The sequence below is a fragment of the Podarcis filfolensis genome (assembly GCF_964270895.1).
Source record: "Podarcis filfolensis genome assembly, chromosome: 7".
Classification (NCBI taxonomy): Eukaryota; Metazoa; Chordata; class Lepidosauria; order Squamata; family Lacertidae; genus Podarcis; species Podarcis filfolensis.
In genome coordinates, this window is record NC_139603.1 from 58,219,361 (window position 1) to 58,238,206 (window position 18,846).

At 42.0% G+C, this 18,846-nt stretch overlaps 1 protein-coding gene across 4 annotated transcripts in view; it reads right to left on the bottom strand.

Moving 5' to 3' along the window:
- Positions 1-18,274, bottom strand: part of SLCO5A1 (solute carrier organic anion transporter family member 5A1) — a 63,141-nt gene extending 44,867 nt beyond the window's left edge. Inside the window, exons 1-3 of one of the 4 annotated variants that reach the window (XM_083623252.1) lie at positions 18,106-18,267; positions 15,194-15,247; positions 10,448-11,905 (exon numbers count right to left, since the gene is read on the bottom strand). In XM_083623252.1, coding sequence (XP_083479378.1) covers positions 10,448-11,414 — 967 coding nt within the window. In that variant the 5' untranslated portion in view covers positions 11,415-11,905; positions 15,194-15,247; positions 18,106-18,267. Of the gene's footprint in view, positions 1-10,447; positions 11,906-13,590; positions 14,127-15,193; positions 15,248-18,105 lie in introns of those variants that run through there. The other 3 variants (XM_083623250.1, XM_083623253.1, XM_083623251.1) reach the window with 3 other exon arrangements.
- Positions 18,275-18,846: the final 572 nt, after the last annotated feature.

Genomic DNA, 18,846 nt, shown 5'->3' on the forward strand with positions numbered 1-18,846 from the left:
AAGCTAGTATATTTTACTTGCAGGCAAAAATACAACATGAAAAATGTAAATTTTCCATTTTGGGAATAAGATTCATCATCTTATTCTATGCATTCCCACCTTGCTGTTTATTCCAGTCAGGCTGGAACTGGAGGCTAAAAGCTCCCAATATACTCATTTCCTCACAATGTCCTGCTTGCCTTTCATAACTGTCAAACCCTAAAATTACTGTTTTCATAAGGGAGCCAACAGGGCCAGATGACATTGCTGATGGCCTTGAACTGCTATGTACTGGGCACACATCCATTAAATGCTAGCCAGTCCTTGGCTGTACTACTGCCAACATTTTAAAGCTTCCTCAGGTCCCACAGTGCAGTATTATTCAAATACCTCCCAAAATGGGCTACACAAAAGCAGTGTGTGTGCATGTGCAATTGCCCCACTGCACAGCCCAGAGTGGCTCTCCAGTTACACAATGCAGGAAGCCACCTGGTCCTCCACACCCATTTAAAAGTTCTGGCCTACATCTATCTTCACTCAGAAGCACACACAAAACCCATAGGCTTCATTCATGGAATACTGGAGCACTTGGGTCTCTTTAACCTGAGAAACCTGAATTCAGTGCCAACTTCAGCAATTAATGGCTTGAGCAAGTTCCTAACTCCTCCTCAGTCCCATCAAAAAAGTGGGAGTAATTTTATTTATGTGTTTATATACCTTTATCCACCTTTAAGAACTGCTAGAACCCAGTACTAAGAATTTGTCAAAAATGTACAATTTGCTGCTGAAATGGAATACACAAGATGAAACGGTTAAATCAGCTATGATTAAGTGGGCTCAGGACATTGGTTATAATATTTTGTTTGCTGATTGGGAAAAGTTGTGGACCACCGGGATGAAATTTACGGCATGTAATGCCTTAAGAGAAAATATTATGAAAATGATATATAGGTGGTACATAACCCCAGTCAAGCTTGCAAAGATTTACCATTTGCCTGACAATAAATGTTGGAAATGTAAAGAAACTGAAGGTACATTTTTTCATCTCTGGTGGACTTGCCCGAAGATTAAGGCATTCTGGGAAATGATCTATAATGAACTTAAAAAGGTATTTAAATATACTTTCCCCAAGAAACCAGAGGCCTTTCTCTTGGGTATTGTCGGCCAAGGGGTGTTAAAGACGGATATAACTTTTTTTATGTATGCTACAACAGCAGCTAGAATACTCATCGCGAAGTACTGGAAGACGCAAGAGCTACCCACACTGGAAGAATGGCAGATGAAGGTGATAGACTACATGGGCTTGGCAAAAATGACGAGCAGAATCCGAAACCAGGGAAGAGAAGCAGTGCAAGAAGAATGGAAAAAATTCAAGGACTATTTAAAGAAATACTACAAAATTAATGAAAGTTAGAATGATGTTGGACTGGAAAGCAAATGGTTACTATTAGCAATGGTTAAGACAAGGAGAATAAGGAAGATTAGTTTAAATTTAAATTAAAATAAGGGAAGATTTGCTGAGTAATTGATAAGAAATTGGAATACAGAAATGGGAGGCATGAGGAAGTCGGGGAAGAAAGGCATAAGAAATTAGGATATGAAATGGTACATGTTTTTTTTTTGTTTTGTTTTTGTCTTTGTATGTTTATGTATGTTATGTCTATTTGGAAAAAAATAAAAATATTATAATATATATATATATATATATATATATATATATATATATATACCTTTATCCACCTTTCTACTTAATGGGCCTAAAAAGCAACTCAAAAGAATAAAAGTGAGCTACTTAGTTTCCAATGTTCAGCCACACCTTTGCATAATCAAAAAACTGAACCAAACAAGAGGCTGGGTAGAGAGAGGTTGGCTTAATTATCCATGCCTGTGGTCATTGGAGAGAGAATGTAAATTTAGTACAAATAATAGTCCAAGTGAATCCTTTACTTTCTCCTATGTAAGTCAACAGCATCAATTCCTATTGGGGAAAATAAAATTCTGCAGGGGGTAGGGGTGTAAAAGAGGAGCCAGAAGAATAGTGGAGAGGGGAAAGGGGAAAGGAAAAGGGTTGTGGGCTATTTCTGCAGCTTAATTGTGGCCTTGCAGATCCAACTACCTAATGCTCATCACGTTTATGATAGGATTTGGTATCTCCTTCTAAACCACAGAACAGACACACTGCACCAAGTGCACATTTGACACCACAAGGCTTACAATCAGAATGAGAAATATCGGTACATCTTTCTTATTTATTACATGTATACTCTGTTATTGTGGCTCATATATGGTCCTCAGGCAGCCTCTCATCCAGGCAATTTAACAAGGCTAGACTTGCTTATCATCACCAGCACAACTGTACCATGTGATTTTAAACAATTCTCTGAATCTCCACTAATGGAACAATATCCTTATCGAAGATACAGATCTTATCTCTGTGATCAGAGTTCACTGAAGTAGTCAGAACTGACTGTGAACAAGTTCCATGCATCAGACATTACATTATTTATCAGGGATTGAAGTTCTGAGATTTTAAATTGTGCCATTCTTTTCTGTAAATAAAGTCCAAAGCATTCCTTCTCTCACTAATGCTACTTATATTGGGGCATTTTTAAAATTGCTACTGTGTCAAGCAATAAGGGGATTGACTCATTCACGGTCTTTACAATCCACAAGGAAGCCCACTGCAAAAACCGCAAGACTTTGCAGGCTTATCTTGCTAAACGTATAATTGCTTGGCACCTTAGCCTGACTAAAAAAGACACTTTACCTTGTAAATTGGCACAGCGCCATCCTGACAGATGGACTGGGATGCAGACAGCCAAGAGATTATGTATAAGCATCAAATGCACTTTCTAAGAGCAAGACACCCAGTCAGGAATGTCAAAACAGCTGTCCCGCCTGAGCTTGCATGCCTGCACTTAAGAGGATATGACGTTGCCACTCAACCCACTGAGCTGGATTAACATGGAAAATAAATAAAATAGCTCCCACATCTATATAAGGTGAGTTTTGTAAAATCAGGATTACTACTGTGTAGTAACAGGCAGCTCTTAAAGCATTCTGGGGGACCAAAGTCTACAGTGATGCAAAACTTTCAAGTGACTACTGTATGTATCAAAGCATGTTTTTTCAAAGAAAAGGAGTTGTGAAGTTCAGGGGAAACGGTCTAGAGAAATAAGTTTATATTCTGTGATTTAAGTACAAAATGCAAAAGTCTTCACTAGAAATACATTGCAAAAACTCTGTGCTCCCCATTCAAAAACTGAGTTATATTTTTATTTTTGAATCAGCCAGGAAGTCTATTCCTTTCTGCCTACAGGTACAGGCACACAAAGTCAGACGCATAATCCATGTAACTTTTGAGGGTATTTCTGACTTGCATCTTAAATTTGGTCATGCAAGTCCTACAGCCTTGCCCTCACACATGTTATGTTAGAGGATGGGACCCCTCCGATACCACTAACCTCTTAGCAACTTGAAAAATAAGGCAGCATGGCATATAAGATAAAGGAACATCTATGTGACTGAACAGCATGGCCACATGATGAATGCCATTTATCATGTGCCCTTGGCTGCCTCACCTGCCCTCTGCTCATTTGACTAATCCATTTAGAGCAGAGATTATTCTCACGTTCCAACTGCCTGAGCAGCTTTCAACTTTGAGGCCTGTTGAAATCAATCTGCCAGATAGAGGTGTTTTTCAAGTATGAGGAAGGTTGGAGGGAAGAGAAGGGATAACAAATCCTAGTCCTTAATGATGAAATTTCAAGGCCCTAAAGATTAATCATATACATATTCCAAGCACTGAATTTTACAGATACAGATTTCAGACTTTACACTCTCCAAATAGTGAAGTTTCTAGATCTTACACTGCCACAAAGAGGTGGAACTCCTTTTCTCTGGAGAGTTACCAAACTCAATACCTCTAAGAAATACGGAAATACTTTTTTCTTTTTTTATTAAGCTGGATTTCAGTGCCTGAGAAGTAGCTAGCAGTGATTCATAAGTTGTTGTGCATTATTTTATTTTAATCTGATCTTTACTGGATACTAGGGAAATGCCCATGAGGCTGACTGGATGATCACATTTCCTTGCATGCTCCTCCAGAGGAGGAAAAAGGGCTGGGCTTGGTTCCCTAGGTGTAGCATCTCTTGTGAACAGTTTTACACTATGCTTTCTCAACTTGGTGAACTCAAGCCAATTCAATTTCAAAAATACATTTCTGCTTGATTGATAGCTATAGGAAGGTGCTAATCTGCTTCTCAAATGAGTTTTTCAGATCACATGATGAAATACCAGCACCAGATCCTCTGGCTCCAAAAAGCACTGCAATCACATGCAGCCTCAGTCACATATAATGATTCTGTGTGGCCACCAAACCACTGGACCAGAAGTTGGCTTAGGCTGCAGTCATAACTGCACTTATTTGGAAATAAGACCCACTGAATTCAAAATGACTTCCTTTTGAGTAGATACGGCAGAGCTGTATCTAGGAGGGATCTGCCAGAATTTCTGCACTGGGTGAAGCCTCCAGAGGGGCACCATTAGGCTCCCAGCCTCCCAGCATGCCTGGGCTTCAGCCGGAGAGAAAGATGAAAAAGTGAATGAAATTGCCTATTTTTTGTCCTTTACGAATAAATGTGTTGAGGGTGTGTGTGCGTGTGTGCAAACACAAATCCGGGGGGGGGGGCTGCCAAACTGGGTCTTTGACCTGGGTGACAGAGAGCCTAGTTTCAGCCCTGGATATGGTTAGGGTTGCACTGATGGCCTCAGTGGGTTTCCTTTCAAGTCTATCTATATTTCTAGCAGCCAAGTGACCTTCCCTCTTCTTTGCACATTTTCTACAGCTGCTCTGCTCCCTTCTACTTAATGTCTGTAAACCCCCCTGCTCCCCCCCCCAACTTCTTACATTGCCACACAAAATCTCATTTAACAAGTAATTTCAAACAAACCATGAGTGGCCAGCCAAGATCAAACCTAGGTTACAGGTCATTGTTTGGAGCAAGACAAACCACAAACCTGGATTAGTATGTAACGCTAAACCAAACTATGGCCTAGTTCTCAGTAGAACAGCAGCAGCAAGACCATGAGAGCAAAGCAGTCATGATTTTCCAGATGGGCTTCCTTGTTCACGCCAAGCCAAATGTTGACTTAATATGTGAACCAGAGGATGCGTTTCAATCTGGTTTTAGGCTCAGTTTCTGCACAGAAACTGCATTGATCATCCAGGTGGGTGGTTTGGAGTTTTTTGTGTGTGTTTTTTTGCCGGGCTCTCTGGACTTGGAGCTAGAAGCATGGCGATCCCACTCATATCCAAAAAGCCAATTCCAGAAGGTGGTACTGAGAGACTCCAATAGGATTCCATCTTGTCTCTTAGGATATTTAATAGCTACATGAAACCACTGAATGAGAACACCCACTGTTTTCCAGTTTTGTATCATCAATACACATATTAAATTCAGTTCTACCATTCCTTTCTACCATTCTGTTACATCCGATTCAGGTGAGGCAATTAAAGTGCTGAATCAATGCTTGGAATCAGTAATGGACTGGATATAGGCCAAGCGAATAAAGATCAGTACTGACAAAATGGAGGTACTTTATAATAGGTGATTTCTCTGTCCAGGGAGGTGATATTCAACCTGTTCTGAAGGGCACTGCATTTCTGCTGAAGAATGAGGCTCACAGTCTGGGGATTCTCATTGATCCAGCCTGGTTGCTGGAAGCCCACATAGTTTCAGTGGCACACAGAACACCCTTTCACTAGCTGAGGCAGATACATCAGCTGCAAGCCCTCTTAGAGGTAATTTGATCATGGCTGTCCATGCTCTGGTAAATTTTGGCCTAGGCTACTTCAATGCAGGCTGCCTTTAAAAACTGGTCACAAATTTCAGGTAGCTCAAAATGCAGCCACAAACCAGGACTGGTCATTAGCAATACATCCCACGAGTGCTTACCAAATCAATTTCTAAGCATAATTCAGACTGCTGGTACATAAAGTCCTACCCAGCTTAGGACGTGAATGGTTATCTTCTCCCACACCAACCTGCCCATGCAGAGAGATCTTTCAAAGCCCTCTTCGAGGTAATGAGGCAGGAGATAACTAGAGAAGGGCTTCTCTGTTGTGGTACTGTATTCTGCTTAGGAAATTCTGTCTCTCTCTCTCTCTCTCTCTCTCTCTCTCTCTCTCTCTCACACACACACACACACACACACACATACACAGGCTTGCCTGGCATTCACACTAATGTAAATTATTTTTTATTTCTCCAAGCTGTTCAAATTGGATGGATTTCTAAACTTGATGGAAACGTTTTAATGCTGCTTTTTGATCTGTTATTGTCTTGATTATTTCTATTAAATGTTTATAACGTTTTTATATTGCTATTCTAAAATGCTTTTACTGATGAGCAGCATTGCAATTCCTAAAAGGAAACAAATAAGCTGAAAACCTCTAAGAAACTGGATGCAATAAACAAACCACCTATTTGTTTTGAAAATCCATTGGGAAAGTGTACTTAGGACACACACTTTGGCATGGGCCACATTCTACCATGCTGAATCAACTGCCTAGTGGTGAAAAAACCCACAGAGCTTTGAGCAATGCTTCTTCCAAATGAGCAAGGAAGTAGATTCATTGGGGTGGGGGGAGAGAACTTGCTGATACAGTTGCAGTTCTCAAGTCTGTGGAAGGTTAGGACCGGTTTATTTATTTTTCTACCCTTCCTTTCCATAAAAATAATCAATTACAAACAATATATTTGATCTGGGCTTGAACATTAGTGCTATTGCTGCAGTACTGGTTTTATGTGCTATTAGTGCCATCTGGAAGAAGACAGGTTGCAGCAATCTGCACCAGCTGCTTCTTCAAATGGCTGTCCCTGGTAGAGCACTCAATTCTGAGTGTTTTATGAGCACAGGTCACAGAAGGGTGTCCTGATGCAAAAGAGAACAGGGCTTCTGCATCTTTGCTATGCAGCAGAGGGGATTTCGGTAGGTGCAGCTTGCATGTCCAGCTACACCTGCTGAATTTTTCTCTTCTGTGAATTTATTGAAAGTGCAGACCCCTTTCTTCTGTTGCATCTGGACACCCTGGATTACAGTGACAAAATTCTTGTTTTCAAGGAAACCATATGGTGCTTTGGACAGGGCTGACAAAATAAATTCTTCCCAAGACAACTGAGTTTCTTTAGAAGTAATCTGGGTCTAGAACCAACCTAAGACAACAAGGCTTCTCCAATACAGCAAATAAGAACCCATCTAGAATAGCAAAACTGGAAATGCCTGGATTTCCTATCAAAATCACTTGTATCTTATCAGGATTTTGCTTCTGTCTACTGATTCTTTCAGTTAACATTCTTAAAGAAGAACAAGTATAATCAACAAATCTGTGACACTTCCCTTTATAGATAAGTAATTTCATTGCCTAAGGCTGCAATCCTAGCCTCACCTACCAGCTAATAAGTCACATTACTTCCAAGTAGATATGTCAAGGACTGCACTATTAAATGCTCAATAATAACATCTCCCAAAACAGTAAACACTCTTAAAATTAATTATTATTTTATTCTCCTGTGGAACAACTGCTGGAAAACAAAAATGACTAAACAATGGTTGGGAGGCAATAATATTTATACAGTGGTACCTCGGGTTAAGTACTTAATTCGTTCTGGAGGTCCATTCTTAACCTGAAACTGTTCTTAACCTGAAGCACCACTTTGACTAATGGGGCCTCCTGCTGCTGCCGTGCTGCTGGAGCACGATTTCTGTTCTCACCCTGAAGCAAAGTTCTTAACCTGAGGTACTATTTCTGGTTTAGCGGAGTCTGTAACCTGAAGCGTATGTAACCTGAAGCATATGTAACCCGAGGTACCACTGTATAATTATTATTTTCACATTAAAGCACTGATTTTGCATTGTAATTTAGTACCAGTCATTTTCTCAGTGGCTGCAATCTTGTGCACCCCATGCACATCTAGTAAGAAACAATGGGAGTTACATACTGCAGGACAGTATTGAGTTTGTGTAATTTTCTCTGAAAATAGTGAAGTGAGGTTAACCATAAGCTTTTCATATTTCAAAATTCAATTTCCTTCTCATGGGAAGCATATCTGTGAAGCTCCCAAGAGTACAATGTCATAATATTTAACCAATATATTCTAGGGAAAAGGCTACTAGTTCTACTAGACCAGGAATGGTGTACCGGTGGCCCTTCAAATGTTGTTGGATTCCAGCACATCCGCCCCAGCCAGCACAACCAATTGACAAGGATGGTGGGAGGGTAGTCCAACAAAAATGTTGGAACCAACAATGAGGAACTAGGGAAGGGCTGTCTAGAAAAAGGAGGAAAAAGCAGTCCACCTTCTATTCACTGCCACTTGACTGTAACAAAATATGAGGAACTTACAGATAATGAATGTTCCTTTGCCAACAAAAGGGCAATATTAAGATATTTAAAAAGACCCATAGGGGTACGGCATTTTTTCATTTATATGGTGCAAACAATTTTTTTAGAAATTGTAATATGCATGCATTGCCAATCTCTTCAAGAATTCCTGCTCTCTTTAAAATTACATAAAACAATTTGCTTTCTTAAGCTTTTAAAAAAATATGAAGTCATACCACCTTCACCAATGATATTTTTGGAAAATAGGCAAAAGAATCAGAGAACCTAGCTGTAACATGGAAAAGACTGAACTGCTGCCAGTATTTTTGAACTGACTTTATAACTTACAGAAAAGTGAACTCTAATCAGACTAAGCAGAAGAACCTGGAAGCATCAACTTGTACTAAAATCAGTTACTTGTAGTAGAGTGAGCTATTACAAGCACAGTAGAGTCTGTAGGACCCAGTATAACAAAGAGTAAGAAAATTTAGTGGTTTAGCGTGCAAATATATTGCCCATGCATACATTAGTACCATAGTGGTACTGTTAAAAACGGACAACTAAATTGTAGTTTCAGGTAATTATAAATGATTTCACCGATATAATCCACCATGCATACTTAAATGAATTCAAAGTACACCAAGTTACAAGGAGAAATAATCAACTCCCTAATTTTAAGAAGAAAAATACTGCATTAAGATATCAAAAAACCCAAGTCGTAAAATCTAAATTTCAACATTTGATCTCTGATTTAGTTTTCAGTTTGGAGGATGAATTTCAGCCTTGTGTCAGCCTTCAAATGTTGCTGATACAATCTGATTTTCAGTCAAAAAAGTTTTTGAAATTTAAGTATCTTATTAACTTTTCCTAGGAAGTACATTTGTATCATTACAGATCATTACACAGCCAAAGGTCTATTTTTGGTGAAATGCTGGCTGAGGTAAGTAAGCATAATGTCATGGATGCACAGAATAACTAGTTTCTGTAACCTCCAGCCATTTTCAGCTCTCTGAGCTGATGGCACTGAGGCACCCTTGTTTCTGCTGGAAATTGGTATATACTGTATAATGGGACTTCATCATCATTGCTTTCAATAATCTTTAGTATCCTGGGCCCCAACATCGTTCCTGTGGATGTTGGGTCCCTAGATATTGTTAGACTAAAACTCCCATCATCCCTGACCATCAGCTAAGATGGCTGAGAATGATGGGTGTATTTAGGTTGAAAAACACCGACCTAAGTGGATTGAACTATTTATCAGGCATTATAAAAAGCAAAACTCAAGACACCGTAACAACCTAGTCACTGAGGGAAGAATTCAAGGTTACTCTCTTCTAGTTGATCCATCAGCGCAAACATTTCTGCTTGGCAGATGAAACAATTCCCCCTATCTTCCCTTGCATGCTGTTCTGGGGGGTTCTACTGACCTTCCAGAATGGCTTTAGGGGAGGCAGAAAGGGAAAGCCCTGGTGTGCTAACGGGAGCCTTACACTGGCTTCCACTAGTGTGCTACGTTTGTTGAATCTGGACCTATATTTTAAAAAAATCACATGTAAAGAAGAAACGCCATTGGTAGATCTGCATCAGCACAACCGGACACCTTCATCTGCCCCAGGTACAACCAAGCATGTTCTCATGTATTGGTCTCTACGGTCACAGCAAGCGCTTTAACTCTCCAGTGGTTCGGCTTCAACCCCAAAGGCACACTCTTCCATTGTCTTCCGAGACAGACAAGTGCTAGCCAACCAATCCACTGAAACTGAAGCATGTTCACATACCTCAGATTTCAACTGAAAAATCAAGTACCTAATTAAATCTCTCCCAGTCACTACTTGAAAAGATACTTCATTGTGGATGAAAATACAAACCATGAGCCAATGAAGCAAAGTTCTCAGAAGAGCTGGTAACAGCTGCCAAAGTCTGAGTTCTTATGAAACATTAAATGCAACATTTACACTGCATAAATGCTAGTAAATTTAAATGCAGAGCCAATACCACTGCTGACTATCTTCTGGGGCTTTTTTTTAATGTGGGAGGTAATCCCCTTCAACGCACATCTGTTTTTACACACAGGCATCTTACCTAGGTAGAGTGATGAGTTTTCTTTCTTGACATTGTCATCCAAGTAGGTTGGTCCCAAGGTGTAGATGGGTGTGGAGCCCATGCCAATGAGAATTTGGGCACAAATAAATAAAGCTACATAGAGTGAGTGGTCCTTTCCACCTGAATCCCTGAAACACTCTGGCGACTCCGCATGGTCTTTGGAGTTATTGCCAGTCATGCACAAGCCGTCATTAGAGACAGAAGAGTTCAATTCCTGGATCTGATATGGTGGAGAGATGAAATGAGGTAAAGAAAACATGGCAGCCCCAAGTGCAATAAATAATCCACCGACAGCAAGCCACAGAGGCCTTCGTCCTCGTCCCCCAAAGTAACTGATGAAAACCACTACCACCAGGCTGCCAATATCAAAACAGCTGACCAGCAGCCCAGACTCAGAACTTTTCAGACTGTACCTCCTTTCAATGGTGGTGATAACACTGCTCAGATAGCCAGAGACCATAAGGGACTGGATGAAAGTCAGGAAGCACATGCACACCAAAAAGAACCTAGAATCTATCAATACTACGTTGAGAAATTTTCTACCTGGGATTGCCAGCAGCGTAGAAGCTGGTGAAACCCCTTTACTAATGCTGGCAGAGTTATTGCAGCCTGTTCTTTCAGCAAAACTCCCAATTCTTGAAAAACTGGAAGCTGTAAAAGAGAACATAGTCCTGGAAGAAGCAGTAGCAGCAGCAGCAACATTGCTGCGATGTGCTAATGTGTCAGGGTCAAGGCCACATCTCTGATCAGAACCCCCCTGGAAGCTCTGTAAGTTCCTTTTGGCTGTAATGAGAGCACTTTGTGAGGTGTTAATCGGTGGAACAGATCCATTCAGAACCGGCAAGCTCTTGGACCTGAAGCTCTCATCTGGCTTTTCTGGCTGCTGTCCCCCAAGAGAATTTGGGCGCTGGTGCTTCTGCTGCTTTGTTATCCCTGACAAAAGCATGCTGATCACAAGCCCAGTTTGGACTGAGAGTTACCACTTTCCAATCAGATGCATAATCTCGTTGAAAATCAATGCTGTCTTTTCATCCCATGAGCACGCAAGCATGCACTGTGGCTTTCAACATCAGCCACAGCCACTCTGGAATAAAGGAGTCTACAATCCAACACTGTCAAATCAGTGCATCAGAGCACGTGCCCAGCAGATTCTTTTGTGGCTCCATCCTTCTTAGTACTGCTTAAGGACCTGTTCCCCCCTGCCAGCAGCTGAGCTATAAACGGATCGGACTGGGCCTCTCCCCCTCTGCAAGCACATTCCCACGTGGATTAATTGGACACGTTTAGCAGCAAAGAAGTGCCAGAGCTCTTAGAGAAGCCTAGCAGCTCTGGGAAAGAGTCCTTGAATGCCTGCATCATCGGCCACCAGGATATGGATTTGAAGGATGTCCTCTCCCTGTCTCCAGTTTAAAGACTCCTGGTGGTAAATCTGCCAATCTGTAAGGCAGAGAGAGAGAGAGAGAGAGAGAGAGAGAGAGAGATCAAATAAAGAAGGTCAGTATGCTGCTTTTGTCCTGCTTCACCCAGCAGTAGTTCCCAGCTGCTGCTCCCTGGGGCTAGAAAAGGACACAGCAATCTCTATTATCAGGCATTCTCCCCTGAACAATAAAAGCAGGATGGCTGGAATCTTCTTGCCCTCCACTACAATCAGAAGTAATAACAGCCTATTGATATGACATTCATTTTAATAAATGAGAAGTGGTTACAGCATCAACACAACAAAAAATTATCCCTCAAAAATATATGAAGGCAAAATCAGGTTCATTTCAGCAATTTCTTTCCCCACCTCACCAGCCTACCCTTTGTAAAAAGAGATATTTATAAAAGAATCACATGCATAACACATAAGTGTCCTTATGCAGACACTATAGCCCCTTTTATTAACTCTGATGTAATAGCAAATGTCAACATACTAACTCCTTTATTTTCATGGCTAAAAATAAATATACTGGAATAAATATTCAATTACAAATAGCAAGGCATCAGAGACTGTCTGCACCTCATCCATTTTGCTTCCTTGGGCTCCTGATAACAAGGATTGGAGTTTCACAGGAGGCTCTCCGAAAGACAAGGGAAAAAATAGGCACAGGAAATAAAGAAAATCTCAGTACATATCTGACAGACATGTGCCATCCCAATATCAACATACAAGACAAGCATTATTTGTATGTCGCTGGTACACAGTAATGGCAAGCAAGTGCAATTTCATGCACATATCTGCATGCTCAAAACACCCTCACACAGGCAGTCTTGGGGCACAGAATGATCCACACAGCCACATGCATCAGTGTGTTTGGCCAGAAAAAAGTGCCCATCTGCATCTCCATCTGGAAGAGTAACATTTATAAAGCTCCGTGCTTGGCTTTGTGAGCGTTTGCCTGGGCTTTGTGCTAAAATATAAAGGCACCGCTACATACTGGGATAAAAAAAAAATCGAAATTAAAAGGCAGGGGAAGGCGCAGGGAATCCGTTTAACTAGACAGCTGCCGCTGCCATGCAGCAGCCTGCACAATAAGTTCCATGCACGCGGCATGCACACTGCCTTCCCAAAGAGCTAGAAACCAGTTCGCACATGCCAGCCTGTCTGTAACATATTTTAATCTCTGAAACTCCGGGACTCTCGGACCAATTCTAAACCCGCACCCTCGGAAGCAAGTCCCGCTGAGTTCATCGGCAGTTAAACGTGCATAGGACTGTCACCTTAGATGACTCCCTATTTCCACAAGTTCTCCCTACTACATCCCACACTATTACCCCATCCCTGTGCACCGACTTCACAGATTCCCCTACGGAAACAAAGCTGGTCACTTAGTGGTGTTGCCCAGGTGGAAGAGATGCCTCTGTGTCCGCCCCCAGCCTCTCCCACCCGCTTTTGTCTCCTTTCCAGCTGTGGGGGCTCGCTCCGTGCAGCGCCGAGTCCCAAAACTTTAAGCCTCGAGGAAGCTTACAGGGAAGGCAGACCTGGAAGAAGTTAAAGGGAACCCGCAAAGGAACAGGGGAAGGGGGAGGAATCAAGCGGCGGGGGGGAGAGAGAGAGAAGCGCGAAGGGATTATAATGCAAGGCATCCCTCCCCGCCATCCAAGAGCACCCTTCCGAGATGAAGAAACAGCCTATTACTCACACAGCTCGCTGGCTCGTATCCGTGGGAAGCCGGGAGGGAAAGCGGTGGGGGGGGGGGTGGAAAGGCGAGAGAGGCAGGAGGAAGGGCAGAAAGCCAGCCGCCCCGGCTCTAGCTGGGTTGCTCCCGCCTGTAGGTAGCGTCTCCCGAGTGTCTCCCCTTGAACTCCCTTCCTCACCCGGCCTGACACTCAATGCGGAGTTTCCTTCCCCCCCCCGCGCCGTCTCTAGGAGCGAGGCCGCGTGGAGCGCGCAGGCGCACTCCGTCCCCTCCCCTCTCCTTTGTGAGAAGAAACGTCTCCCAGCGGCTGTGTCGATCCACCTGCTCCTGCCTTTCCAAGAGGGACGCAGATTGGCTTCCCCTGGAGTCAAGAGGGAGCCGCGGGGCTGGCGAAGAACCGCCGCCGTGAGGAACTCCTGCCGGAAGGGGCAAAAGGAGAGAGAGTCCTCCCTATAGAAGATTCCATGGCGAGCTCACACACAACACACCAGCATTCTCATCAGAGCCGAAATCCCCTCGCCGCTCTTCAGCTGAAGTGGGCTTGTTCCAGTGATAATAAAATTAAAAATCCACCCCAGAAATGCAGTCCTATATGCAAGCTAAGGGGGAAACCCGTCGAATGGAGCGGGAGTCCCTTCAAAGTAAACTCGCTAAGGGTAGAGCGGTTCTGTTTTACAGTTAGTAGGAGTAGCCGTAATAATAATTAATATGTTAAGTAGACAGCGAAATCAATTTACGAATACAGTATAATAAAATCCAGTTCCTGCGCACCTGAGACAGCACACCAGGATAAGGCCACAAATATATTTTTAAAAAGCGTTTTAAAGGGTGTGGGAACAATGCACCAACAGCAGATTTCCCTTAAAAGCAACAGGAGAATGAAAAAAAAGTATTCACTGACCCTTTACCTGCGAGGAACCAAAAAAGGTCCCGAGGAACAGATTATGACACAACAAAAGAGCTAATTTGTTTAGCTATCTTAACTGACAAGATTACCTATCAGTGACAAGATTACCTATCAATATGAGTTATCTAAATGCTGAAAGCTCTCAAGCCATAACTTTCCTTTGAGCCATAGCATATTTTATTTATTACAATTAAAGCTTGCCTTTCATTCAGGGAGCACAAGGTGGCATACATGGGTTTCTCAGAGAGTTTCCCATCCTGGCATGGGAAAGATGCCAACTGTTGCTTCAGTAAAGTTGGTTTGTCGTGCACCTGCAGACCATTTCCACTCAAGGCTATAAATGCTAATCCAAATAGAATTGACTGTCACTTTAGCAGGGCCATTCCTACCATTTAGGCAAAGTGAGACAGCCACCTCAGGTACATTGTCTCACTGCCAGTGTTGGATTAAGATTCAACTGCCAAATCAGTCAGCTTCTTTCTATACAAGAAATGCATAAGGGAAATCAATCTTGTCTTTCGCATCAGACAACAAATTGTCTTGTGCCTGCCATGCAACATTAGTCATGCAATTTCAGACTAAAATTGCCATCAAAAACCTGAACCATGTGCACACCTCTACACACATTTAGCCACAAATCGTATTTGTTTAGATTTTGACCCCATTCCACTCCAACAGCTTTCTAATTGCATATCATACCAAGAGTTGGGCTCACAACTTCTACAGCATTTCAGAACATCCAGGTGGGCACTGCTATATGTATAATAAATACAAAATAATACAAACTTAAATGAGACAGCAAACATTGAGGACAGCACATTCTATCATATATTAACAAAAGGCATATTACAATTTCTCTTATTTATATTTACCTAGGAAAAAAATAATTATAAATTTAAAAATAAATAAACTTTTGTGAGTTCTTTGATGTACTCTGTATACCAGAGGGCCAAGTTATTACTCACATGTGTCCTGTGTGGCAACTCGTATCAGTACCACTGTCTCCTGCTGTTCTGAGGATCTTACTGTCCCCATATATTGTGGCTCTTGTTCCTCCCTCTGGGAGAAGTAGAGCAGGTGACAGCATTTTCAGTAACCAACCACAATCATGCAATGTTACCTCTAGCCTTCATGTGTTACTTCAGTTCCCTGAATTGGTCAAATCAACACATATGCACACATCCCCATTTGGCTTGCCAGTGATAACCATTGGATCTCCATTTCAAGAATGTATTCTGGCTTTTTAAAAACATGTTGATGTGTGGAATTTACACTAGTCTGGCAATATAGATGGGGGTTTGGGGTATGGTTTCAGTTTATTTCGTATGGTGTCTTCCTCTGGTCCACAACCTGGACAAATGCAAAGTCTGCCTGTCAATTAACTGGCGGCTTAATTTTTAATGCCACTTGTCCCAGGCATTTAATCAGTTCCAGGGCCTCACAAGTCCAAAATATAGGTTTTCTTAATCCCTTTATCACAGGAACAATTTCTGATTTTCTAATCCAATTTCAGTGCATGACTGCTTTGAATCTTCCACTGCAGCTAAATATTGTTGCATACCACTCCCCAAGTGGTATAAGATTCCAGGGCTTCCAGGCACTTTGAGTAAGTTCCCATTTTGTTTTGGGAATGAGGTCCAGCAGAGACTGTGGTGTCATTATGATAGATGGTATATTTAGATATATTTACAACCTAAGTCTACAGTGGAGGGGTTCACAGCATTAACACCCCAGAAAGTCCCATACCGCAGCTTTGGATTCAAACAGAAGAAATCAAACGTAGCTCTCAAACGTTGCTCCAGCTTGCTGCTTTCTTTCTAGGTCACATCACTGCCCACTCTGCTCCCAACTATGGCCTTTTCTGTTGAGGGAGGGGCCGCCAACAATTTGCCATCTCGCACAGAGCCCCTTAATCCCCCATCACCTGTTAAATTGAATGAGGGGGATGCAGATTTTATAGTCATATTGGCAAGGGTAGACCAGATGACCCTTGGTCAATTCTGTTATTCGGGGGGGGGGGGTTATACTGATGTATATTTTGCTTTAGGAGGCTTAGTTTGGTCAGAACTGAATATACACAAAATGCAAAATCTATTACTATTGGTAAATAAGCCACCATAGCCTAGGGTTGCCATACGACTGGAATTTGCCGGACATAGACAGGATTTAGCCGTATGTAACAACATGCAGGTGGAAATTGCTTAAATGTCTGGGGAAATCCTGATGTATAACAACCCATGTCAGTAGAGTAGATTTTGGCAACAACTTTCACTTTTTGAAATATGGCAACCATAACTGCTAGAGGGCCGTGACAATTTGTGTCCGAGCCTTTTTAGACTCATCTACCCATGTAGTATCTCAAACCAAAGAGGCGCATTGGTTGCTAGAAGTGAAATATATTGGCATTTTTCTCAGCTCTCCCATCCTACTAATTGGCTATTTCCTGCAATTGGAAAACTTGATTAGATTTTAACACTTGATGGATCCTGGGATTTGAGGGGTCATCCCTCTCCCAACCTCATAACAATATTCTTCTGATAATCACTTCGGGTTCTTCTCTGACATTTGAAGGCTCTCTTTTGCATGGACTCTAAATACAGGTAGTGTGGGATAGGTATGATATCAGCCCAAAATCTAGCAAGGATTTTACTGGGTGCATGTCTATCTTGATTTATGTCACCCGTATTCTCTCTGTCAAAGATCTCAGAAAGCCAGGTGGGTTAGTAGCGATTTGTCTTACCGCTACTCTTGCAAAGCATGCCCTTCCTCCTCTCTTTTTAAGCTCCATGCCCACTCTCTGAACCAGGAACTTCCCTCACAGGCTGAGTGGGTGAGGCCTGGACATTTTCTTTCTGAGATTTCAGAAGGAGTTTCTTGTGATTCTGGAGAGGGTGGCTCAGCTGAAGATTTCGGAGAGGAAAGAGACTAAGATAGGGTTGCCATATGTCCGGAATTTCCTGGACATATTTGGAGTACTGGATCCGAAAGCAGTGTCTGGGTGCAAAACTGATTAAATGTCCAGGAAAACCTGGATGTATGGCATCAGATCTTGGCAGTGTTGATTTTGCCAATTTTCCTTTTTTTAAAAAAATGCTCAATTTCTTTGTGATTTTGCAAAAACAAACAAACTGCCAATTTCCCTTTTTTAAAAAAATGCTCAACTACTTTGGCCGCCCCCCTAAAAGCAACTCAACAACTTTTCTGTCTGGAAAAGCAAACGTCACAGCACCACAACCAGTGAGTGAGACTGAGGCCTACACGTGTATTCAAGCCTAGGACTGTGTAACAAAAGATAGGCCTGAAAGTATGATCATTCACCTGTGGATAACTGATTTATTAGACTCCATTTTCCTCCATTTTTGTTTACTGATTTACAATAAAAGTTGTGTCTGAGTTGTTCCTTTTGCTCCTTCCCTTTTTCTCTCATTGTTAAATACATCTTAGCTCCTATTCCTTTATCCCCACTTGAAACATAAACCTGCTTGGCCTAGGGGCTCCACACGCTATTTTGAGGCCTTGCCAGTCTTCCATCCTTTTATAGTTTTGAACCCAGGTCCCTTAGTTTGACCACAACAAAAGATTGCCAGTGGTAAAATAAATTTTGTACCTACCTGCTCAGGGCAGAACCTGTTGCGACCTTGATTCAGTCAATTCAGTAGCTGGTTAGAAGGGAGGCCCTGGTTAGAAGGGAGACCACAGTGCTCTCCAGTATTTCAGCCCATTTGAATGAATATGTCTGAGCTGACCTAGGTTGTTTTAAGATCAGCTGGAGATAGGACTGTTATAATTACAGTTACTGCATCACAGAGCAGGGTGAAAGCAGGATCCAATCAGGAAACAAAGTTCCCTCATTGCTTATGATGAAACATTGCAAGCCAGTTATTTAGTTTATTAGGCTGCAATCTTATGAACTCAGTGGGGCTTACTTCTGAGTAGACAAGCAGAAAGCTGCACTTTTAAATACTTCAGCACATTAAACCAGCCTTTCCCAACCTGGTGCCCTCCTGATGTTTTCCAGAACAACAATAATATTCACTGGGCTTTTGAGTCTTGCTTGATTGGTGCCACTTCAATTCTCTCATGTTGCTAGTCCAATACAATACATTCTTCCACTTGTAGTCACACTGGATCAGGGACAACATAAACAAATCCCATCTCTTTGTATTAAACTAATATCCCTGTGCTTCAAATAACCCAGTAAATATAAATAAATCAGACAGTAGTGGCATCAGAAAGAACTCAGCGGATCAGTTGTTTTCTTCTGAGTTGAAATTCTGCAGACACTCCACATTTCTATGTATATTCATAGGATTACAGTCAGACATCCCTGTCCCATCACTGGCTGTACCTAT